General features: G+C 33.3%; 1 protein-coding gene across 5 annotated transcripts in view; it reads right to left on the bottom strand.

Annotated features, from left to right (window-relative positions):
• LOC124374291 overlaps positions 1-26,300 on the bottom strand; it is a 1,063,620-nt gene that overhangs the window by 791,355 nt on the left and 245,965 nt on the right. For all 5 annotated transcript variants that reach the window (XM_046832534.1, XM_046832531.1, XM_046832545.1 and 2 more), the window contains exon 5: positions 17,541-17,699. In XM_046832534.1, coding sequence (XP_046688490.1) covers positions 17,541-17,663 — 123 coding nt within the window. In that variant the 5' untranslated portion in view covers positions 17,664-17,699. The remainder of the gene's footprint in view (positions 1-17,540; positions 17,700-26,300) is intronic.

Below are 26,300 nucleotides of genomic sequence, written 5' to 3'. Positions count from 1 at the left end.
TCACAACTGCACTTGATGTCGCCTGTCCACTGAAGAAAACCCGAAACAAGAAAAGGAAACACAACAACTGCGTGGTTAGCAATCTAGAGGCTGATAACTTAAGATCTATTTTCATTATAGCCCACAACAAATATTTGCTAACTGGAAAAGTAGAGGATAAAGTTGATGCATTTCAAAAGAAAAAGGCATATGATCTTAAGTTAAAAAACCTCAGGAAACAAGCAAATGAAGAGGCTATTGCCCAATCAAATAACAAAAGCAGGACGATCTGGAATATAATCAACAGTGAAAGGGCATCAAAAAGACATGTCTCAGATGTAATGTGGCAGTTAAACGTTGCAGATGAGACCATTGAGGATCTGGGAAAAATTGCAGAATATTTTAATGAGCATTTCATAAATGCTGCAGAGATGACCCTGTCCAACAACATCCCGATAAGGGCTCCTGCCGCCCATAAACCAAAATTCCATGCAGCAACAACATTATTCGAATATCAACCTTCAACAATAGAAGAAATACTTAAAATAATTGCATCACTCAAATCAAAAACATCTAGTGGAATTGATGGGATAAGCTCTAAAGTATTGAAGTTCTGTAGAAGTGAAATCAGTCAACCTCTCGTCAATATTATCAACAAGTCGCTGGCTCGAGGTGTCTTCCCAACAGAATTAAAAATTTCAAAAATCCATCCTTTACACAAGCAAGGAAGTAGAAAGGAATTACAGAACTTCAGGCCCATTTCCTTAGTTCCAACAATATCGAAAATAATTGAAAAGGTAGTGCTTTCACGTCTCTTGCAACACCTTGAAACAAACAACCTCCTACCTCCAAGGCAACATGGCTTCATCTCAGGAAGATCAACTACGAGTGCCCTTATTGATCTAATTGAACATCTTATGGACAACCTGGAAGATGGGAATACGGCTGCTGGTGTTTTCTTGGACCTGAGCAAGGCTTTTGATAGCCTTGACCATGCAGTGCTTCTGTCCAAGATCAATTCCCTAGGTGTCGTAGGAACACCACTCAGGTGGTTTCAAAGTTATTTGCACGAAAGAAAGCAGATCGTTGAAATAAAAAAAGTTGTTGAGGGAAACTTGAAAATTGAAAAATCTAAGCCAATGACTATGAGGAGAGGGGTTCCACAGGGGTCAGTGTTGGGACCTGTGTTATTTGTACTTTTCACTGGTGACCTGCCTGACTACTTGGGGAACCACTGTTACCCTGTCTCTTATGCAGACGACACAGTTTTAATAAGCAACAGCAAGTCAGTTCCAGGACTAGAAATGAACACCATAACATCTGTAAATATGGCTCAGGAATACTGCCTTAGGAACGATTTAATTTTCAATGCATCAAAAACAAAATGCCTTACTTTTGGTAAAAATAAGGATGAAGTTCATGCTCCACCCAACCTTGAAAGAGTACGAACCACAAAACACCTTGGGGTAGTGATCGATGACCGGTTGACTTGGAACTGCCACATAGACGGCTTATGCAAAAAACTCAGCTCAGCACTCTTTGTGCTAAAGAGGATAAAATCAATTGGTACACCTACTGCAACAAGAACCGCATACCATGCTCTGTTTGAGACCCACATTCGTTATGGTATAGTACTGTGGGGTGGATCATCTGCAGGGAATCTCCAGCGAGTGTTGGTTTTACAGAAGCGTGCAATACGAATCATGGCTGATCTAGACTTTCGAGATAGCTGCAAAGAGGCTTTCAAGACCTTGGGAATTCCTACAGTGATAACTCTGTACATTACTGAAGTGATTCTACACGCCTACACACAACGTCCCGAGAGGAATGGTGACATCCATGATTACAACACAAGGCGGGCCAATGACTTCAGTCTTCCCTTACATCACTCAGCTCTTTTTGCCAAGAAGCCGTCTTATGCTGGAGCGAAGCTTCATAATATGCTTCCGAAGAACTTCAAAACCAGCACTCCGCAGGTTCTGAAGAAAAGACTTATTAAGTGGCTTGTTGGAAGGTCAATATGTAGTGTTGAAGAGTTCAAGAATATGACCAATGTAACTATGTAAATTATATGTGTATTTTGTAATTGTTATTTTGGTAAAACTTTTATCATGTTTTAAATAAATAGCTACCTAAACTGTGTCAGTTAAACATGTTAATTGTTAATGTAGTTAGCAACTTTTATCTAGAATTAATTGACTATATGTCTTATCATATTTGACGCCATTTCTGTTCTTAATGAATACGAAAATAAAGCAATTGTCTATTGTCTATTGTCTATTTGGTTTAGATGAACAAGATAAAGAGAGAGTTTTAAGTACGATTGAACTATTTTTTCCCTGTTTCCATGATTTAACAAAAATGAGTGTAGAATGTCAATTTTGCAAGATTGATGATCTGATTTGATAACATTTGAATGTAATAAAGCCAGATAACATCATATTTGGTAGCCACAGTCTCAATAAGACATCAGATTCAAGTAAAAACTGTCACATTTACATTGAGTGTACTCAGAATGTCTAGAATGGTTAGGTATCTTTTCACATTTACATTAGTTTAAATAACTGTGATTGATGTGTGCCAGCTAGGTCTTCAAATAAAAAAGGACAAATTATCGAAACACATAAAAACGAATATAAGCGTGTTTCTATATTTTAGAGAAACCGCTCGAAAATTTAAATTTATATTAGAATGTAAATTATTAATTTTAATGGAGAACCTAAAAAGGTTTTTATTTTAAGATTTTGGAAATTAGAAAATATATTTTAAAATATGACACAAATTTATAAATTACTCTGAAACTACTAGGATATGTACAAAAGAGTCTATAAAATAACAGTTTAATTTGAAGTAATACTAACTTAAATGAACGAAATTCTTGGTATATTCCTCCGAGAATTACAAATTATTGTGAAATTTAAATCATTGGGTATATTTTATTCTAGTTTTTTGGTCATCAATACGTTTTACACAATTAAATATCGGAATATAACATTGAAGAAATACCGATATTACCACCATTTAAATTCTGTTTTGTTTACAAAGTTTGTAATTACAGGAAATATTTTCTATCCCTTGCGATGGTAAAATAATAAAAGCAAATAACTCCGATGATGAAGCTTGTATCAAAGCCAACGTACAGATAAAGCGTGTATCGTACTTGCTTAGTAACACAAGCGAATTCTGTTCAATGCTACTACAGTTATTAGAATTTGGTTTGGATTGTGTTATTTTCAAACACACTCGTGATCCATTTTCTAAGACGGAGGAACACTATTTGCTAAAATCATAATACTAACGAAACATGAAAGTTGTCTATATGATGAGGAGAAAAGGAGTATACTGTGTTCATAATTATGTAATCATCAGAGTGAATGATACCTCTCACCGCAGACTCAATGTGGGACTCAGGGTATCATAGTTATACCACATAGATGATTCTGAAAGAGACATGTGTGAAGCATCCAACTCCCTGTGGAGCAGTGCCGTATGTCATTACATGCTATGTTGAGTTAATATGCCTCTTAACATACTCGTAGTTGGGCGTTGGGACTGAACCCTGCACGAATTTAACTTCCACAAATTTATATACATATATTTATCTACACGTATGGATGGATTCCTAGGAGCAATTTTGTTTATTTAACTAGAACTAACGTAGATACCAAACAGTATGAAAACCGTTATAAAGTATAGCCTTTATTTACTTAATAAATGGTGCGCCCAATTAATCATAAAACAAATTGATACGTTTTATCACAGTAAACTTGTTATGTTTTACTTGGAACCCAATTGTGATGAGTATGCTAATATCACATCATTAACCACAAAGAAAGTAAAGGTTTAAAAGCGAGGCAATCAGTCAGTACTCTTCCGTAATATTATTGTTGAATAATTCAGTTTTCTTCTTAAAGGTCAGAAACAAAAAGGATATTGACAAGATACGTAAAACTAGTCTTAAAATACTTTCCATTTATGTTATATTAAGTTTTTTTCCTACTTGAATAAGTAGATATTTAAATATTTATATAGTTTTGTTTCTTGGTTTAGATGCTTGGATAGTAATGATCAAATGTGTAATGAACCCTTTGGAAGCTCAGAATATATAACAAAGAGATCCAAACATTGATCTTTAATGGGTGTACAACAAATCGCCATTAGCGCAGCACTTCTCTGTGACTGTGTGAACGTTTCCGTAACAACCTTCTGTAGAGGAAACTTGTTTTCCTTAAAACTACTTAAAATTCTGCAGTAATGTTCTAGGCTCATTTCTCACTTACATAATTTAGACAGTTGTGTTTGTAGAGTATCGTTAGATACGTATGTAAATACGTTTTAACTCGTCTTCTTTAGTTCCGCTATTCAAACCATTTCAGAGTGATTGTAACAAAATATGGGAAAAGGTAAAGGGGATTTCAGCGCTACATAACTGAAAGCTCTATACACTAAACATTCTTTACCATTCACAATTGTTTATCTCTTGCTTACGCAATTTTCATTTTATAACTCATCCGTGGTTGACAATGAAACATGGCCATTAAACTCAATGGCCTCTCGCAGAACCATTCGATTTAAGATCATATGAAGCAGCGTCTACTTCAAACTGGCCTTTAACTGTGACCATAGTATTAATATTAACATACTTCTGCCACCGTTCCCACGTTTTGACTGATTGCTACCATTTTACTATGATTTTTCATGCGCACATTTGAGCTTACTTCAGGACTTTTTACGTGATACTATTATAGTATTAGTTTTTATATGACTAAAAATTCCTCAGAAAAAGTACTAAATGATTTGTTTTTACTCAACAAATAACTAGGAAATATATTTGTATAAGTCTAAACAAACTTTCAAAGATAAATTTTTACTTTACTTCTTTTTATTTATTTATGGTATTATTAGAGAATTAAACCATCAAGAGTCTATTTAAAAAGAAAAAAGTATACAAAATTGGTAGTGTTGGCCATAATATTTTATTCGTAATTGCATTCAGAAAAGCTCTTGTTATTTAACCATATTGGTTGCTGCCATAACGTACCATTGCATAGATCACACATTAATTGATGCTGTTATGTTTATATATCTGTAAATGTTTTAATTATTATTAAAACTGCTAAATAATAATTCAGCTGTTTTAGGTACTCAAAACATCAGAAGAAAATAATACATATCATATTATACACAGTTATTGTTTTCAGGCATGTCAATGCTTCGTTTTAACATCACTGTGAGTCAACCGATCCGGGCATTATTTCGACTCTCTGTATCTTTTTGCCTAGATGTATCCATATTGTAGCTAGATATATTCAACAATTTACAAGGTTGAATATATATACAAGCTCTTAATAATTTGTAAGTAGACACGCGTTTTATTTGTTAAACTTTACCATGTTTGCACATAGTTTCGTTAAGAAATTAAAATTCAGTAATTCTGAGACCGGTTTATAAAAATTCGCCATGTAAAACAATGTATAAAAACTATTTCTAATAAAAATGTTTTGTTATCGATGATACTTTAACAGCCCCTGACACGCGTTATATCATTATCTTACGTATTGTTAGATTTATCATCGTACGCGATTACAGATATATGTCTCTTATTTGCTGGGACACCAACAATGACTGATGAGCCGGTGACAGACATAAATCAAGTTACGGTGACAACACGTCACAACATGCCATAGCCATTTTGTGGTGTTGTCGCGAGTTGGGAAAAATGTTTTTGTGTAAGTTATTAGTAACAGATACTAAAACCGTAATTAAGAGAGAGATTACAACAACCTTGCAAACATATGTCCGATTATTTAATTTTTTATTGGAAGTTACTGAAAAATATCCTGTTTATATTTATTATGTAATATGATATTTCGAGTTACTTATTTATTTTATTTAGGTTCTACTAAACCAATGTGTTTTGAAGCGTGTGTCAAAATGTGGAAGGATACAAATCCATAATTAGTTACATACTCGTACTTACTACTCGAGTAATCAAGGAACGCTCAATTAGATTATTCCAAGGTCAAGGAAGATATTCTCAGAATCCAAGGCTAACTCACCAAACGTGGTAAGGTATCGGTTGTCATCACCACAAAACAATTAAGAGAGGTCAATCTTATCAGCAGAGGAAATCTTCCGCGTACATTCCCGAGAGCGAACACTCCCATATACGTGTAGCTGTCTCCAAGTGTCAAGGCTAGCGAGAAATAATGCCCAAATTTTCAACCGCCTAAACGGCCCAAAGTCTGCCATCACGGTGTCAGAGAAGTCACATAAGTAACGTCTAGGCGCTCTAAGAATCTGTGGAAGTAGCATCAGAAGAAGTAAAGTAGGACTTTCTCTGGTGAGAATTGATACAAGGTATAAGTAATATGAAATTATATTAATTGTATACATTTTTTATAAGTGAAAATTTAATGGTGCTTTGTTATTTAATTTCTTTTATTTTCCATTTTTAATTTTTTTAAAATACATATTCAAATATTTTGGGGTTCGTGTTGTATCTAAATTATTGATATTTTGCACACTTTAAGTAGCTACACAAAAACAATCTCATTTATTAAAGTTAAACTTTCAGAAAATGTGCAGTAAATACGTATTACAATAGAGGGATGTACCAAATATCAAAGACATAAAGAATTTCATATGAAATGATTTTCGCCGAAAGACTATAATTGAATGGCTATAATTTAGTAGTACAATCTGTTAGCAATCGTGTACTTTAATTTACGATCAAGTGCCAAACTTCAGACGGGAGTTGAAAGTTTGTGGAGATTCCAAACGCATAACTTACAGTGCATGTGCAGACCGACTCCACTTATGTTATTAAATATTTTTAATGCTCCATCACAAAAAATCTTTCCATTTCCTAGAACTTTCTCAAATAATTTCTCTCATAATTTTTCACGTCATTAATTTGTTAGTAAGTCCTATGAAATGTACATATTTTCGCAGAAATCATTATAAAATATTTCAACATTTATTGTGGACTAAATAAATTCATACCAAAACGATCTCACCAAACCTCATAAGTTTTAAGATAAGAAATAAAAAATTTAGATTTGCCATATTTTATCTTTTATCTTACAATTATATAGGAATTATAAAATTTTTGTTTAAATTGAGGTTTAGTACTTTAGTGGTAGATGTAATAAACTAAATATGCTTTTCTCGGATATCATGAAAACAAACATTTATTACCTAAAGCACCTCCTAAAACGCTAACCAGGATCCTATGTGAATTTCTAAGGATGTGAATATTTTGTGTAGAAAATCGGTTTTCCAATAAAGTTAGATTTATTAGAAATTAAAATCTTACAAAGAGCTGTAGTAAAGGAAATACTAGCAAGTGGAAAGACAGTAATTATAACCTCTGAACAGGTTACCAATTACAAATTCAAAGTAACCTCTCCAAACAACTCGTCGTTCGCTAGACAAACCACTTATAGCGGATTGACATGTACAGCTAATGGAAAAGCATGAAACGGGTGGCAATCAAACTGGCTCCAATGATCCATCTCTGCAGTTACTAAACAGATTTCCCTGTTTCAAATCACACATCAAATGACCTTTCTATATCTCATATAAGTAATAATGTGTATACATTTTCTCTTTGAGGTTAGCAATAGAATGGTTCACTTTTAGCTGTGACGTTACAGTGAGAATAAAAGGTCATCAAAATTGTACACACATCGTCCCAACGACACAAAAACGACAAAATCGGCTTATATAGCTATAACGAAATGATTAAATTACCGACAACAAACAAACTATGTTAAAGATAGGATTACAAAACTTCACTCATTTGGTGTTTTGTAGACCCACGTGCTTCAAAAATATGGGTGTATAAGAACACGAAGGTATGGAGCTGTAAAAATTTGAGGTTCCACACCCTATAAAAGTTTTCTTCCAGGAACAATATTATAAATACGCTGATACAGGATATCATGTACATCACATTCCTCCTTCGTCTCCAATAAACCTAACTCTTTGAGACTCATGACCGAAGTCAATGCTAAAGTCAAATTTTTATTGCATTTTTAAAGCATTATGGCATGTATAGCAATCGTCTAGGAAATTAAATTAAAGTACTTTTATCATCTATACCACAATACCCAATCAGACATGTATTTTTACATTCATTAAGTCCCATTCATACGCCACTTCTACCAACTTCCAACGTTGGGTCAGTCTTGTAAATTATCGGTCTCCCAGCTGTATGCCATAAGTTCGCCGATATTATGACACTAAAAAGCGTTTGGGGCGACCTTTTTACGCTTTGGGCGTTGGGGCACTTTTGATGGAATCTGACAATCTGTTGTCAGACACAAGCTTGTGATCATAACAACCGTTCTGTGTCTTTCAGTTCGGTAGCTCTGCCTTTTGTCTCATACTCAAGTGTGTCTCGGCCCCTGAACAGAGAACATCTCGACTCACAAAACAGAATTATTTGCAAAATTTAGAGTCTCGGCAGAGTCAACAGTTGCAATTTTTTTCAAACAAACATCACATTGTTTAAAAACTCAAGCTCATTCACTTTCAAGCTCCTTCGAAGGATTCTCTGAAATTCATTTTTTCGTCTATTCGAATAGTTTTCTTTTGCAATTTGAAGGCTCTTAAAAATTGACTGTTTGCGCAAGCATACTGCACGAGTTTCCCATGCAGATGTGATGATCCTATGCCATTAACATAGACTAAGAAAAGGATTGGACTAAGAATGGGGCCTTGATGGACCCCATAGCTCATTTCGACTGAGTTTGAAATGGTTTGCAATCTGAACAACTTGTAATAATTGGCTTAGAAATGAACTAAGCCATGCCTCTAATATCATGGGATTCCAATTTTTCAAGCAGTTTGGTATGGTATACGCAATCTAATGCATTAGTTAGGTCGAGAAAAACACCAGTGGTCGAATTTCGATCTTTTATCCTATCCACAACCATGTCGACCAGAGACTATTTTTATCGTTGATTTTCCTTTTCTTCAAATTAGTCCTTTGATAGTTGGTTGTGTTTATTTATCACTCAGAATCTTCTGAGGAACAAATATGAAAGAATAAATCTTATAAGGTGAGTATTTTAAAAAGTAACACCAATGCCGATTACAGTTGTGAAGGTTTTTTGATTTGTTGGAGTATTCGACTGTACTAAAAATTATTTGGAGTTATAACATAAAATTAACTAGGCTACAAGAGATAATTAACTACTCTATTATTTATAATATTAACTAATTATATACAAAGTTCCAAATTATACATAATATTCATATTTCTAAGTGTCATAAACGTCTAAAAAATGAAATTAAAATTCAAGATAAATTAGTTTTTCTAAATTTGATGCCATATAAGTTATAGCTTAATTTTTTAGACCCATAGTTGTAGAACATGTTTTTATTTTAAGTATCGGAAGGCCCTAGGACCAGAAGATTAAGGTTAAAGGAATAATAATTGTACTCCTGAATTTACGGCTAAACCAAACGAATATTTTGTTGTTTGGTTAGCAGATTCTCTTGTTTGCAATATTCCTATTACGTATCTTATAATAATACACTGTCTAATAATTTTATTGAATAATAATGTTTTGTGTGTGTGTGTGTGTGTGTGTGTGTGTGTGTGTGTGTGTGTGTGTGTGTGTGTGTGTGTGTGTGTGTGTGTGTGTGTGTGTGTGTGTGTGTTGTGTGTGTGTGTGTGTGTGTGTGTGTGTGTACTGTTTTCAGCAACACAAACATAAACAAAAGAATAACAAGAAAAGATGGTGGAGGAACGGAATTAAATGAAAAATTCCAGCAGCCACAATACTTATCCTTCACAAAACCTCTAGATATATGTGGTGGGAGAAGGGAATATTTGCCACTGCAGCTCCATCACCTCTTGTGGTCAGTCGCCCTCTTCCATCAGGATTGTATATAAAAACTGTCTTGGAGGATACTAGGCGTAGTCATAGTTTTTAAAAGCAGTCAAGACATAAGTTTCAAGTTTAATAAGAACTCTTTACCTGTAAACAACACATCAGGCACTAAAATATTGAGCACAGCTAAAATATGATGTTATTAACAGCCACAGTGTACTTTTGAAATTTTCAACCTTAAAAAGTTAATTTAGTTTGGTAGTAAAAACATCTAGTTTCAGAATTGCACTATTCGCAACAACCACAGTTGTTCTTACTTGATAACAATAATGGAATCTGGATATTCCTTATTTAAGGAGGTTCTTTCTCCGAAAATGACAATGTATATGTGAATAAACGATTTTTATCAAAGCTATAAGTACACTTAATAAAATAAATAAAGCAATAAGTACACTATCTGCGTAGAGTAAACATATATACGACTGTAGTGTCTCAGAAACTGTTCATCGTTGTGAAATTATTAGTTTAATGTAAGCACACCATCCACCCTTATCAATAAAACTAAACAATTTGTACTAATTGGAGTTTAGCAAAAACATATGTATGAAAAAATAATTCTTCAAACTTTTTAAATCTGTTGAATATTGTAACTTCAAGAGCATTTTGTAGAGAATATACTGCAAACTAATTTATATTTTTACATACCATATTTTTACAAATCCTAAGGAGCTGGATTGTAGTAATATAGAATTTACTATTTAAATATTAAAAATTAAGTAATTAGATAGCATGTAGATAGAAAATTCATATCTCAAAAAATATAAGTATACTTGGTTGGTAAATATATGTATTTATCTAATGAAAAAAAAAACAGTAACATTTGGAAAGCATTCAATTAATATGGTAGAATATAGCAGGCTTACAACCACCTTTATATCTATGTCTTGTATTAAATTATCCCATGCTGTTACAAATATTTCCATTCCATTGCACTATTTAAAAATATTCTTTGAAAATATTTCAATGTTTTTCTTAAAATCTAATAAACTTGGAAGTTTCCCTGCAGTCCTATACCTCTCTTCTATCCCTGGCCTTAAAGCTCATCAGGGAATAGAGTACCAAATTATCCCAATTGCACTGTCTCACCAACCTGAGGAACTTGAATTACGTGTGCATTGACTGCATTACTAACCGGTAAGTTCAGTTAGTTATATATTTTAATACACCGACCAAACTACCGTGTTTTATCAATATTAATAATACTTTGATTACAGATATATTTTTAGCATAGAAGTAGTATCATGTCTTTCTACACTGAATACTACTGTGTACTGATTTAATTACAAGTATCTCACTAAAAACACATGTTTATGTCTTTTGAAATATTTCACTTTCATAACTTGCACTATACCGCTTTTGTAACTGTACCGCTAGAAATAGTACAAAAATCTACTATTGAAATTTTTTATTAGAGAGCACTTGCCTGTAAAAAACATCTTTTTTATGTTACAGTATTTTTTACGTCAAAAATTAATGCTTTTGTTAATGTGTTCTTTACTTAAATATATTATACCGATAAGATCTAAATGAAAATTTTATCAATAATAATATTTGGAATTTCTTATTCAAACAATAATAGCAGTTATTGTTATAAATTAACAACTTCTGTGGAAAAAAGTAAATTTAAGCGAAATATACCTTGCAGACATTATGGAAATGTGAATTGAGGTGTATACAAAAGTTACAGTAAGTATATAAAAAAATGTTTAATAAAGGTAGGTTTATTATGTGTACAGATAACAGTTATACACAAAGTTAATGAAGACGAGTTTTTCGACTATTTTCAGTAAAATTCAACAGTAAATCTTTCTATTACTATGATATATATATATATACCTTATAATACTCTAAGACGAAATTTGTAAACGCAACTCCTCCGTAATTTATGAACCGATTTAACGATTGAAGTATCTAAAAACTGCTGGATGGTCGATTAGTATAAAATGCATTTAACCGCTTTAAATTGTTTCAAGCTAATAGAAAGCACTCAGTCTTTTATCTTGATATTGAGACGGGTATAAGAGAAAACAGTAAGTAGAACTTATCCCATTAAATATAATCAACTTTAGATCAAATGTTTTTCTATGCAGGGTGACAATTAAGTCTGGAACCTCTTTTTAAATTTTTTGAACCACAATAGAAAGAAATACCAAAGTTCACACGTGCTTACTGGTGATAGTAACGCACACACCGTACAAGCTAATAGAAGTAGTTGTGGATGCTGTGTATGACTCAATCTACCACTTTCACATTCTAACAGTAGTTGTGTTATTGGTAATAATTATTGATTCCTGGCTTCGATTACTACATTGTCAGATGATGGGAGGGGAACATTTTGAACACTTACTTTGATCACAGATACTTAAAAATTGGTGTTTACTTGTAATATTTAATAATTTACATTGTTCAATTGTTTTAAAATTCAAATAGCTATAACTACTGAATGAATCCACCTTTTGAAGTCCGATTTGCGGCATTGTACTCTGCTAAGTAAGACCTTTAATTTGATACCAAACGTGACCTATGCTGCTATTTAAGAAATTTGTCTGACTCCTTGTGGACCGTCCCCCAAAGGGATTATCCGGTCGGTAATTGAGCAGATGTGTGCGTTACTATCACCAGTAAGCACGTGTGAACTTTGGTATTTCTTTCTATTGTGGTTCAAAAATTAAAAAAGAGGTTCCAGACTTAATTGTCACCCTGTATAGTTAAAAAAGTTCAAATGTCTAAACTAGTAAAACAAATAAATTTATGTAATTTGATTTTGATAACCTTTTGTGAAAAAGTTTAAAATGTAATTTTATTTTAAATATAAATTTCTACTTTCAAAAAGTTTGTATAAGGTTTATACTTTATACATATGATTGAACTAAAAATAAACATTAAATATGCTGCAATCATACTATAGTTAACATTTGATTGATCTAAATAGTACATTTTTAGTGGTGTAACAACAGTTTTCCTCTATGTTGTGTATTAATGAGTTACGATCGAGGCAACCTGATATGTTGTTTAAAATGTAAATCAAACCATATAAGTGACATTTAATCTACAACTGATCTTGAAAACTTCACGATTTGAAAAATAATACTCTAATATATACTTAGAAAAATGGGGTAAAATGAACCATATTTCTAAAAATGAATCCATACTTTTATGCTGAAAAGGTTAATAATAGTATTGATATCAGAATCCATCGGTCACGATAAAACACAATACCAAATAATAAACCGTAAAGGTAACAACACATACGATCATACAGCAGCAGAGAGGTAGCTCTGACATATTCGCGCCATGTCAGGGTCTGATGATGGATACGGCCATCCGTCACGCAATTCGAGAATACAACATTAAGCCACGTGAACGGCTTTACAGTACACGGAACGAAGTTGTGTTACACACTCATAGTAGTAGTGTTACTATGAAATGTTACTTGCTTTTCAACATTGTAGTCTAATTTGTGTCTCAGCCCAGAGTTTTTGTATACTAGGCTGTCTACAGCAGGTATTGGTGAATGTATCGTGACGTTATGCAAATTGAATTTTATTATAATTTAATGATTCAATGTAATAGATGAAATATTTTGTGCTTTTTTAAGCTAATTATGCTATTAATATAGCACTTACCTAGAATAGACTTAAACCAAAAATCTTAGAAGAGCTAATTCTGACAGAGGCTTTAGTGAAAAATGCTCCGACCCTGTAAACATTTCAAATTACGATCCTCTGATCAAAGTTTGATCCAGAATCATATTCCTGGACCATACAAGCATTATCCCTCCAGTTAAAATTCGGTATAATTTTCTCTCTTCCTATCAATACTAGAGAACAAAGTTGTACAAGCACCTTATCCTGATGTGGAGTTGAGTTAATATTTCTTGGTGTCTATACCATAATTAGGTGAGGACAAACATATGCACTGTAGCCGGCGCTGTTTCCTCATTATAAAACGAGAATAGCTGTGATAGTATAAAATATTAGTTTAACCATAAGTGTTTTCTTTGAAGTTAATATGGTTCAACATATTTCTGAGAATTTGGTTTCATGTAACTATATGGTTAATTATGTAATTATATCAAGATTTATAAGTTTTAAGACCACATATTTACAGTTCTTGTGACATTACCAAGGTAATCTGAGACTTTTAAAGAGCTCTGCACCTAGCCGAAACATTTTTACAGTGATAACAATATAAAGGATAACAAAGTATTAACCTACTTTTACAACTCCACTGCTGCTCTTAAAAACTGCTTTAAACTCTTTTCTTAAGCAGAAGAATTACGTTGAACTTCTCCTTAAAGTTTAATAGTTTGGCTTATTCCTTTCAAAATAACTTCGTAGTACTTTAAAAACATAAAATGAATGCATAATGTGGTATGTCAATTTTCTGTGTACTTTTAGTAAACGTTAAATACATCTGTATCTTTTGAAATTCAAAATATCTTAATTAAAATAAGGTTCACTGATGCAATACAATGCAAATTTATTCTTAACTTCCATAACTGATTTCTGTTTGTTAACATTTTCAGCATTAAAATAGGCACTAACCGAAATGGTATAAATGCATTTTGAAAGAGGATTATTTTTTGTCAGTTTGCTTATTATTTGTACGATTGTTTTCTCACATTTAAAGTTTGGGTTTGCAATACTTGCCGCGAGTTCAAATAATTCAACTGTTTTATAAGTTTTAAATAATCACTGAAAAGTTTATTTTTTTATGAAACCACTGAAGTTTTATACATACTTCATGATCACCACTCAATAAACAGTGAACACTTTTTGTACTCCTATGCTGCTCTGCAAGTCACAAAACAATATGTAGCCAACTGGTAAGCAAGACTTTTGCAAACCCTGATCATGTACCCTGTAATGTAGCTATTTATATACCTGTCGTTAAAACATTTTCAAAGTATAAACTTAGTGAGAGTAAAAAAGAATAATTTACAGCTCATATTTACTTGATAATCCTTTGTGGTAACAGCTTTATATTCTTAGAGACGAGGCAGCCAATTGTTGTACATATATAAACCAGTACATACATATAATATACAGTACATAATATTTACTGTTATACTTATATTTACTTGTTATTTTTATATGTAAGTATATTTTATTTCTAGTTTATTATTTATTAATATTAATGTTACAAGTTTTGCGAATAAATAAGTCAGTTGAGTAAGTTTTTAATTACATTACTAATTACTATTTATATTCATAGATCCAAGATTATGAAACTATAATGAATTTAAAAAGATGGGCCATGAAAGCGATTAACACTCATATTATCCCGTAGCCTTCGTACATAAATTTGTCACGTTATAGCTTCTATTACCACACATTCCTGGAATGAAAACTTCAGAGAATATATTGCTTTAAGAAATATTAGGTTGAAGAGGTACTCTTCTTGAGATGAAATTTTAAGGACTTCCTTTTGCGAAGGGAGAGGGCTGCGCTGTACGGTAACAATACATTGTTCATGAGTAGCCGGGTCTGGGCCTGTTTCTCACAACACGTTTATTCGCTTTTCTGAGAGCCGGTGGCTTTTCCTTTGTCGCGTTGCTGCTCACAATTAACCCTTTAAAAAGGATTCCGCAGCACTCTGACCCCGACCCTTTCCCTTTGACAAAAGTTTATGGGTTTTAATACGTTTTATATTCTAGACATTCCAGTAGTAGCATCCAAAGGGCAAGATTCCCAAGAACACGTGTTTCGGGAACTTAAGTTTAGTAATTCTTTTTCATCGTGTAATACTTTATAGAATATCAGCATGTATATAATATGATTGAAACAAAGAAATAATATCAAGTGTTATTTAACTGAACGTATGATTCCAATAAAAACTTTAATTCTGTGCTAACTAACTCTGACAGATACACGACTAATTTTGAGTTAGAGTTTCACTAATAGTTTCTGACAACAAGTAATAATTGTGACAAACCTGTCATTTGTGTAACTCGGTATTTTAAGAATATTTATATTATTGTTTATTCTCTCTCTTACACCAAGTACGTACCATGCTACAAGCGTTGAAGGGTTGAAATTTCTTTGTGTGGTTTACAGTATACGGTTATTTTTCATGCAAAAAGAATGAGCTGTTCCGGCGTTCTGAGAATACATGATAGAGCTCTACATTGTGTTGTATCGCCGTATAGGTTCACTCGGCCGGATAAAATCGTGTTTCAGAAGATAGTTCAAAATGTTTAAAAGTTTACATAATGAATATTATGACAAAAGTTTAGTGGCATTAATCGTTGAGGTGATTGGAGAAAATTTTCAAATATAAAGGTCAATAAGTAATCGATAAGAAGTTTTATCGAATTGAGGAGCAGGAACAGTAGTTTGAAAGTTAGTGCAATTAGTTCTATATCTCCATAACAACAGTTTTTGTTTTAAATTTATGGAATCTTTAGCCCCACAAAGTCCATTAATAATATCTTACCAATAAAACGTTCAATTTCATTTTCTTCGAGAATCTTTTAGGAGGGAGATGCATTTTACGGCCTCTAATTTTTAAAAATCACTAACTTCCATACTCTCTTCTCCTATTCTGTGTATGACTCCGTTTAACCTAATCAACCAGGTCATTGAAAAAGGGTGATCCTAGAATATTACACGTACTGTGTAATGTATTTTAAAATATGTAGTTCAATTTTATTTTTCTAAATATTGAATACATGTTGTATTTTTGGTAATAACGATTATACACATAGAGTTATTTACCTTACGTACATAATCAATTGTGGCATTAACCAACAATTAGGTTAACTATCGATAGTAATTGTCGACCTTACCAATCTTTTACAACTAAAAATGTATATGCTTAACCTTGTGCCAGAGTACTTGAAGAAGGGAATAGATTCCACTCCTTGAAACATACTGTTTATTTCGTAACAAATAACAATGAAAGAATGTCCGGTACCTACTATTCCTTGTAATTTACTGTTTTTGTACTTGTCCATATTCTGGTCTAAACTGATCTAATAAATTAAATTTATACTCAGACCTCTTGTGAAAACTGAGAAGTCTCACCAGACAAGCTGCAATTATAGTAAGTATTCATTTTTCACGTTTTTCATGTTTTTATAATAAAAGAAATTTGATATAAATAATTTAAATATGATTTTTACTTGTTTGTCTGTTGAGTGTATGTTAAGTATTCTACGAATAAATAAACCAATTTTAGACTTTACAGGCTAAAGGTGAAGGAGAATATTGCAAAAATTTAAATTTGACTAATTAGTTTATTTCATTCCAATAGAAGGAAGTTCGTACGCAAAGGCTGCAAACATTTCCACGTAATTTGGAAAATGTGTCTTTGTGACGTCCAAGATTCAAAGGTAGATTACATTTCAAATGTAAAAGGGATTATGACACTGATAATGAATTTACCGGCGACCTTCTGTAATTGAGTAAAGTACAATGAGCCTAACCTAATAGTGGAGTGCTGACAGAGATATCGATCCATGTATCAATTCACTCATGGCATGATCGCTAATTTCGTTTAATTTACTGGAACACTTGCTTAAATACAATACATTTTTAATGTTGTACATAGGGTTTCAATTTATTCATGGTACTCGTACATTAATGAAAATTGAACACATACTCACATACATTTATAGATACTACATAATACTGTAGGTAGAATTTTACCAACCTTCGATTTGGAGTTAAGAAAGACTTGTCCAAGGTCGTTTTGGACTCCGAAAGGGTAGCGGAGTTCGACAGGCGGCGTCTGGGAGACTGAGGCACGACTAGCCGCATGTGTCGACTGCCTCATGCCTCGGGCATCTCAGCTGAGTGGACCACCCTCCACCTGCAGCAATGACCAGGGATTAGGAATATGTGTCGACTGCCTCATATCTCAGGCATGTCAGCTGAGTGGACCACCCTCCACCTGCAGCAATGACCAGGGATTAGGAATATGTGTCGACTGCCTCATATCTCAGGCATGTCAGCTGAGTGGACCACCCTCCACCTGCAGCAATGACCAGGGATTAGGAATATGTGTCGACTGCCTCATATCTCAGGCATGTCAGCTGAGTGGACCACCCTCCACCTGCAGCAATGACCAGGGATTAGGAATATGTGTCGACTGCCTCATATCTCAGGCATGTCAGCTGAGTGGACCACCCTCCACCTGCAGCAATGACCAGGGATTAGGAATATGTGTCGACTGCCTCATATCTCAGGCATGTCAGCTGAGTGGACCACCCTCCACCTGCAGCAATGACCAGGGATTAGGAATATGTGTCGACTGCCTCATATCTCAGGCATGTCAGCTGAGTGGACCACCCTCCACCTGCAGCAATGACCAGGGATTAGGCATATGTATCAACTGCCTCATGCATCGGACGTCTCAGCTGAGTGGACCACACTCCACCTGCAGCAATGACCAGGGATTAGGAATGCGTGTCAACCTCTTCATGCCTCCGTCACCATGTAATTGGATCTCATGTAGCAATGAGAGAGGATCAGGAATATTTGTAATTTGCCTAATTCCTTAGACATTTCAAATGAGGGGATAATTTATCACCTGCAAACCGAAGCAGAGATTAGGAATATGTGTCAACTGTATCATACCACGGGCATATCAACTAACTAGACCACCTTCAAACTGCAGGAATGATCAGAGATTGTGAATATTTGTCGATAATCTCATACCTCTGGAATCTCAACTCAGTAGATCACCTTCTTGAGCAGAAACAACGAGCATGAATCTTATATCTTTTCAATCTGAAGGAGATTAAGCTCTTGCTTTCAACACCTGGACTAGGTTAGGTATATTTTTGCTGTTTCATACCTTCATAATATTATTTAAATACAAATTTCTATCGTAACATCAGGTAGAAAATAAGAGCTTGAGAGCACAGTCTCTGAACTGAATCAGACCTGGCTGTCGTATGAACATATACAAAAATCTGACTTTTGCCTGATATTATATATGAGATCTTAGATATTATAAAAACTCATGTTGTTACCAATAATATGAACAACCTTATCCTAATATACCCTTAAAATGACAATGAGTCTTCCAATTTTAGTACCTTTACTTGAACATTATCTTGTCTAATTGTTGTGAATTGAAAGTTTTTAAGGCATCGTTCTTGAAAACATACCGTTACATTATTGGTGTCTCTCAAACTTATTGAAGACTTGCCCGACGTGTCCTACCAATCTAACATGAAATTGGTAATGAAACATCAATATTTTCATCATCATTTAATATTTTCCCCCTACTACATATTTCTATCACCGTGCTGGATTAACTTTACAATAATTTATAATGAATGTACTGCCAAATCTTATACGGAACACAAAGGTCCAGCAGTATAAAGAATTTGAAGAATGAAGAACTATAAAAAAATTTTAAATTTCAAAATGAAGACTGAAGTTCCAAAATAATACGTAATATGATTTAAATTCTAAGCCATCAGATGATCATTTAGTAAATGTTAGTGCTGAAAGTAGAGAATAACCGATAAATTAAGTTGTTTCCCAGAAATAGAAGTGTAGTCTTTCAAGTTTAATGGTCTTTCAATGCCATGACGAACTCTATGAAACCGAAGTACTTTTAGGTTTCTGTTCACGGAGCATTCTTCAAATTAATCCTGTCTTATTAATTTTAAAACAAGTTATTGATCAGCATTTAACTATTAGTTAATATAATATGAATTTCATTAACACCTATAATAAAATAAAATAAATATATTTTGGATGAAACATATTATAATTAAAAGATTGAAATTATGGTAAACCATTTTTTGGAAGTGTAGCATAATAAGGGATGCCACCATTATTTGTTTTTCAGAAAACTATATAACAGTGTGTATATTGTAAAACAATTAAAATAAATAGAACATCATTTATAGAAATATAATTACTTAAGTATTAATATTGGATTCATTAGATAAGTGAGGGATTATATGAAAATCAACTTATGCGTTGATCAATATTTAGCATAACTTGAAATAAAATAACAATGATATAGATGTAGGTATGTATAACTTATTTATCAATGATCTAACTTTTACTATATTTTAGTAATTATAACCCAAACATTATTTTTTCAATACCACGTCTTTTGTATGTAAACTGTAAAATATTTACCTTTCATTCTTTATATTTTGCTATCTAACGCCCCGTGTAGGTGTTAACACATCTCTGTATATTTCATCATATTAGTGCTTGAAATTACAACAAAATCACAATTTTCATTCTGTACACTATTGGGTTTAACAATTAATATTGGCTCTTTAAACCAACTGAACTCAGAGTGGAGAAGTCCTTAGGGTATAGGGCGCAACAAAAAGTACGCCACACGTCTTTTGGATGCTTGGATATTGATCATTGGCATGGTAGTACCATCGTTGGCACAATGTTACAAGTTATTTAAGTCTACTGCTTTTGTTATGAAAGAGGTAAAGTTCCAATGTTTAAAGCGTTTCTACGCAACTGCCTTACAAGTTCCGTTTAACCAGACTAAGCGATATTGTAATTATTTACATAAATTATTTTTCTGACTGATGGTGCATTCTTTGACACCGTTGATATGTTACATCAGGTGAGATAGTTAATAAAATGGTTATATAACAGCCCCCTCAGAGCGACGCCTGCTACTCTGGTACATCATCAACATCTTGATGATCAGCTGCCTGCTCAGACCCTCGTCTCATTACTAACTCACTGTTTCATAACTCAACTGTCTCATTAATGTCTCAGAGAAGCTCACATCAATATTCTGACACTGTGGAGTCACACTGATTTTTTATTATATATTTTTAAAATTTATAAGTAACTGTAGTGTCCGAAGTCTTGTTAAAACAAAAGTTTCAGTATTTAAAACCAAGTCTTTATATACCACACTCTGATAACAGCAAGAAATAAAATAAGATCACATGTGTTTTTTTTTATTTTTATGTTAAAAACTTTGCTCTAATTCTTCTGAGTTCTCGGCTTAACCAAATTATCAGAGATTGGCTTAGATTATTGGTGGAGTTGCTCTACTTAGGGATAATCGCTAATGCCGTATAGAATGTGATATCTCGGCGATTACGTTTTCTTGCACCATCTACCTTACAGATAGTCATCTTTTTTATATTTCCCAGTAATTTCAAATCTTGAGAAATGTATTACACTGCGTTGTATTTAGTTCCAATCCAGCACACAAATGAGATCCACACGTTTCGACTTGGCAGTTCACGCTTAAGAAATGCGTTACGTTACTTGTGACTTGAAGTTAGCTTCCTATCAATGGCTTAGACAACCTTATCTCATATCTTTTTTAATATTTTAATACATATTTAGTGGAACTGCATAAAATATAATTCTAAATTTATGATGACAACTTGTAGTGTATATATTCTCCAATCACCATTAAATACACAATGATCATAATAGCCATATTAGGCCTAATACAAAATAAAATAATTAATACTGTTTTATAGCCTAGTAACTTATTTATAAGTTATTATTACTGTGTAAAACATAAAATGTAATTGAAGTGAAGAAGCCACAAGGGACAGTTATTTTCCATTTACAACGCGTAAGTGAATGTATTTAAATACGATTACGCAAATGTCATTTTACGACTTACACCTAAGAACGTTACTACAGTCATTAAAATTCTGTGAATTCCTGTAATTATCAATTTACGTTCGACTGGTGTGCTTACTGTAATGTCTAAAAAAATGTTTTTTACACTTTTTACTACAATTTAGGATTACTACGACTGCAAAATTACATAAACACTACGTTGTGAAATATTATTGACTGTGAGATGTTTATTAAAGTACGTAGGAAGAGACGAACATTTATCATTTTATTACATACAGTTCAAAATACTCGTACATTACCTGTCATATCAAGGGAAACTGAGAACGGTGTTACGCAATAACGCATTCTAGTTACGTCAGCAATGATTGTTGGTATTTGACTGGATATAGTAGACCGAACATTCAATGAAGTGACCGATGAAATACTTTGTTGCTCTGTACGTACGTCATTAAACCACTTTTCATAATAAAACATGCATCATAGTCACTGCCTAAATCTGCAAATTTCTCAACACTCCAAATTTATTCCTGTAAATCAAATAAAAGTTACCTTTGGGGTTTATCACTTAGGTCAAGAAGTTAAGCAAAACCCTAACATCACTTAGTCCACTTGCTCTTTGACCTTTACGCTTGCTCTCGTGATAAGATTTTCAGTATAGTAGAGGCCACCTCTTGATGAGATCCTATACGAAAAGGTAGCGGGCTTTATGTCTGCCATGACACCTTGGAAGAAGAGAAGGTTTGCTCTGTTCTACCCTCCTCTAATCAAAGCGTGTAGCAAAGATACTCTCATGTTTGGGCTAGCAACAACCATTAACTCTATGAGAGCTCTATCGACACAACTGTCATGCTCCGCAGTAGACTAAACCCACCGATCCGTCCATTTACCCCAATACCTCGACATTTGCGGTTAGTGATGTGCCGCACTGGACAAGCATACAGTTACCTGATTCTAGTGACACATTGGCTTTTGCTGCACTCAGCATAGATTCAACTGGAAAGTACAAACCAGCTACAGGTTCCTGGAATTCAGACTAATTAGAAAATCTTACAATGAAAACAGACTGCTAGGAGTTAGTGTGTGTCGTTTGGGAGTCGAGATTTGGGAGGACGTAATTAATAAATAAGTTTTTATGGCTAGGCTCTTTAAAAATCTCCATTTGCTCTTATTTAACAGCCCAGTAAATTCAAGTTTTCTGTCAGAAAAATATTGTTACAACTCAATTTTGTCCGGTTATAGACCTATGAAATATATATTTTCTTAACAGACCCCATCTCCTCCTTATGCTAATCACCCTACAAACCTCATAGATTGAAAGTGTAGAATTTCACTATGCCACTCGTAAATTGGTCAACGTTTGTTGTAAGGGTCACATTCGGTTTTCAGTATAGTCTGTATAAAATATTAGTCGCACTGAGAGAAGATGAGATTTTTTTCAAATATATCTTTTTTAAGGGTCTCCGTCCTGAGAAAAATTCAGCTTTCCCAAATTTGTCATCATTATATGGCCTTAATGGCCTTAGCTATTAGTACCATTAACTAACCAGAAACTTATCACTAAAGGCCAGATAAAATTTATTTCTCTTTATCTGTCCGTCCATACATCTAGAGAACGAAATAACCTATATATGTGTTGCATGAAGTTTCATTTCTATATATACTGTACAGAAATCGATTATAATGCATGCCTGTCCATAGCATTTGGATAAGAGTTTGTGGATATAAATACATTGATATTATGCGTAACCAAGTCGGTAACAAGAAAATCATAAATAAATATGTGAAAAAAATTAGTAGGCTTATAACTATATGATATTTTAATATGTGACATTGTGACACATGATAATAAATTTTGCTTGAATATCCACAGAACATACATGGAAAAGAATTAGTTCTATGATTTGGCTGAGCGTTATTGAAACTTATCGTTTTAATTATTTACCTGTCAGTGAATGTAAAAATAGTTTTTCTGCATAACTGTATTTGTCATAATTGTACGTAATGTGTGAGGATGAAATGTGCTATAGACGACATATCTCATACAACATTAAAGAAGCCTGTTTACGCGACACTTAACGTGTCGTAATTTTACTTTATTTTTAGAGTGTGATTGACATTTTACGTTTCATTTCCCCATCGTAAAACTTGTATTTCAGAATTTGTTTATACCTATTCACGCTTTCTTGTAATTACCTTTATTTAAATTTCAACACTCTATACTGGTGCCACTTACCGTAGCCTCATTTTATGGATGTTTTAGACAACCTAACTGTGTCAATGCTCTAATTAATGTTTACAAGTAAAAGCTGAAATTGAAAAAAAGAAAATTGATGCCTACCAGAACAATTGGGAACCATTATAAAACTTTCTAGCACAGCTAATAGGAGGATTTAAAGGATATGCTTTTATAACTCCAATCTAGACAATATAATATTATTAAATATTACGAGTATATTAGCTTCTACTAACCTTAACACAGTGCTTAATCGATGACGATTCAATTCATATTGCTCTGTGAGGAGATCCATTATCCAGTTTGATATTTTTGACTTGCCATGTATTTTCAATGTTACTGAAGGAACAAATGAAGCTGTGGATAACAACTTGTTCACTTTAATAATGATCATAACTGTAAATGAATTAAATTAGTCGTATAGGTAGACAAAGGGGAGGATTTAATTTCTAAACATGTACATGAGACACAGTATTTAGCACGTCTGATTAAACTACCACTGAACAGCGTTTCTCAAGTATATGACGCGTATCGATAACTTGTCACAACTCGTCTGACTGATTGAGAACAGGATATTGTGGGAAGATATTATCATTTCACATTATACCATTTCCTACTGAAATCACGACATCCCACATGTGATCAATCTCGTATACGAGAGACAGTATGTAGCACGTCTGATTAAACCACCACTGAACAGCGTTTCTCGAGTATATGACGCGTATCGGTAACTTGTCACAACTCGTCAGACTGAGTGAGAACAGGATATTGTGGGAAGATATTATCATTTCACATTATACCATTTCCTACTGAAATCACGACATCCCACATGTGATCAATCTCGTATACGAGAGACAGTATGTAGCTCGTCTGATTAAACCACTAATAAACAGCGTTTCTCGATTATATGACGCGTATCGGTAACTTGTCACAACTCGTCAGACTGAGTGAGAACAGGATATTGTGGGAAGATATTATCATTTCACATTATACCATTTCCTACTGAAATCACGACATCCCACATGTGATCAATCTCTTATACGAGAGACAGTATGTAGCACGTCTGATTAAACCACCACTGAACAGCGTTTCTCGAGTATATGACGCGTATCGGTAACTTGTCACAACTCGTCAGACTGAGTGAGAACAGGATATTGTGGGAAGATATTATCATTTCACATTATACCATTTCCTACTGAAATCACGACATCCCACATGTGATCAATCTCGTATACGAGAGACAGTATGTAGCTCGTCTGATTAAACCACTAATAAACAGCGTTTCTCGATTATATGACGCGTATCGGTAACTTGTCACAACTCGTCAGACTGAGTGAGAACAGGATATTGTGGGGAACTATTGTCATTTCACATTATACCATTCCATACTGAAATCACGTGATCAATCTCAGCTTTAATGACGTATATACATATTAAATTACTGTTTGTTCTTCAATCTTGAATTCTTCTCCAACATTACATGTGAGCAATCTTTCACTAATTATATGAACTCTAAGTAGAATAGGTCTAGCAGTCTTGATGATCGTGTTATCACTCACGGTACAATTGACTGGGAAGGTTGCAGACTTCGTATAAACATAATATTAATTAATCGTTAAGTTAAACGTTCATTAACTAATCGTTGGATTTATTTACTTCATTCAGGTTTCAACATTATCGCAGATCCTTTACTTTACTACTGAGTGATATTTTAATTCTTGTTGTCACTTTATTGTATCAGAATGGCAAATTAAACAGATTCAACAAGTCATTTAATGACCAAACTAACCTTTTAAGGATCTCATAATTATTGCAGTGTTTAGGACTTACAATTACACTCAGTGTTAAAATGTTCAATATATGTAAATTGCAGCTAGATGAAATTTTGTCAATCGTAGTTGTAAATTTAATCCAGATCGATTTTCTAACAATTCTACATTAAACTTTTAACTAGAGCAAAAGAGTTGTGCGCTCGATACCGCAAGACATGTGGGTTCTTAACTTTAATATATACAGCTAAAAAGATAATTACACTTGCTATTTATCTCTAACAGTTATTACTCTTAATTTGAGAGACGTAATTAGCTTACGGCCTTATATTAAAGGTCGCTCCAAGATTTGCTTTATGAGGCGAATTTCTGTTGTTAATCATTGTGTGATTACATTGTTACACAATTACTCACATGATAACACATTTTCATTAACTCAGTAAATGTATTATATAAAGAAATTAAAAAGCGGTACTGAATACAATCAATAATAATATTTCACTTATATTGAACTTTTAGAAAATTTACAAATTCAGTAATAGGTGGATACAATAAACTCGTATATTTGATAGAAATATTTTTACCACCTTGGTACTAGTTAGCTATTATAAATTACTAATATATCCAATGAAAAGTACTGAGGCATTTGAAAAGAAGAGGAAATTGGATTGTTGAAAGAGAAGACTTTTTCTGATCATTAAGTGAAAACGTAATGGCCTCCAACGTTGAGGAAATCTAAAGAAAATATAAAGGGAGAATAGGAAATGTAATGTGAAGCAAAAAGATAGGTATTAATTAAATTAATAGGAGAAAGGTACTTTTTGAATTCATTTCAAACGCCAAAGTAATTATTATTATT

This window comes from Homalodisca vitripennis, chromosome 1 (assembly GCF_021130785.1).
Source record: "Homalodisca vitripennis isolate AUS2020 chromosome 1, UT_GWSS_2.1, whole genome shotgun sequence".
Taxonomy (NCBI): domain Eukaryota; kingdom Metazoa; phylum Arthropoda; class Insecta; order Hemiptera; family Cicadellidae; genus Homalodisca; species Homalodisca vitripennis.
The sequence above is the reverse complement of the archived record's forward strand: the minus strand, read 5'-3'. Positions and strand labels throughout refer to the sequence as shown.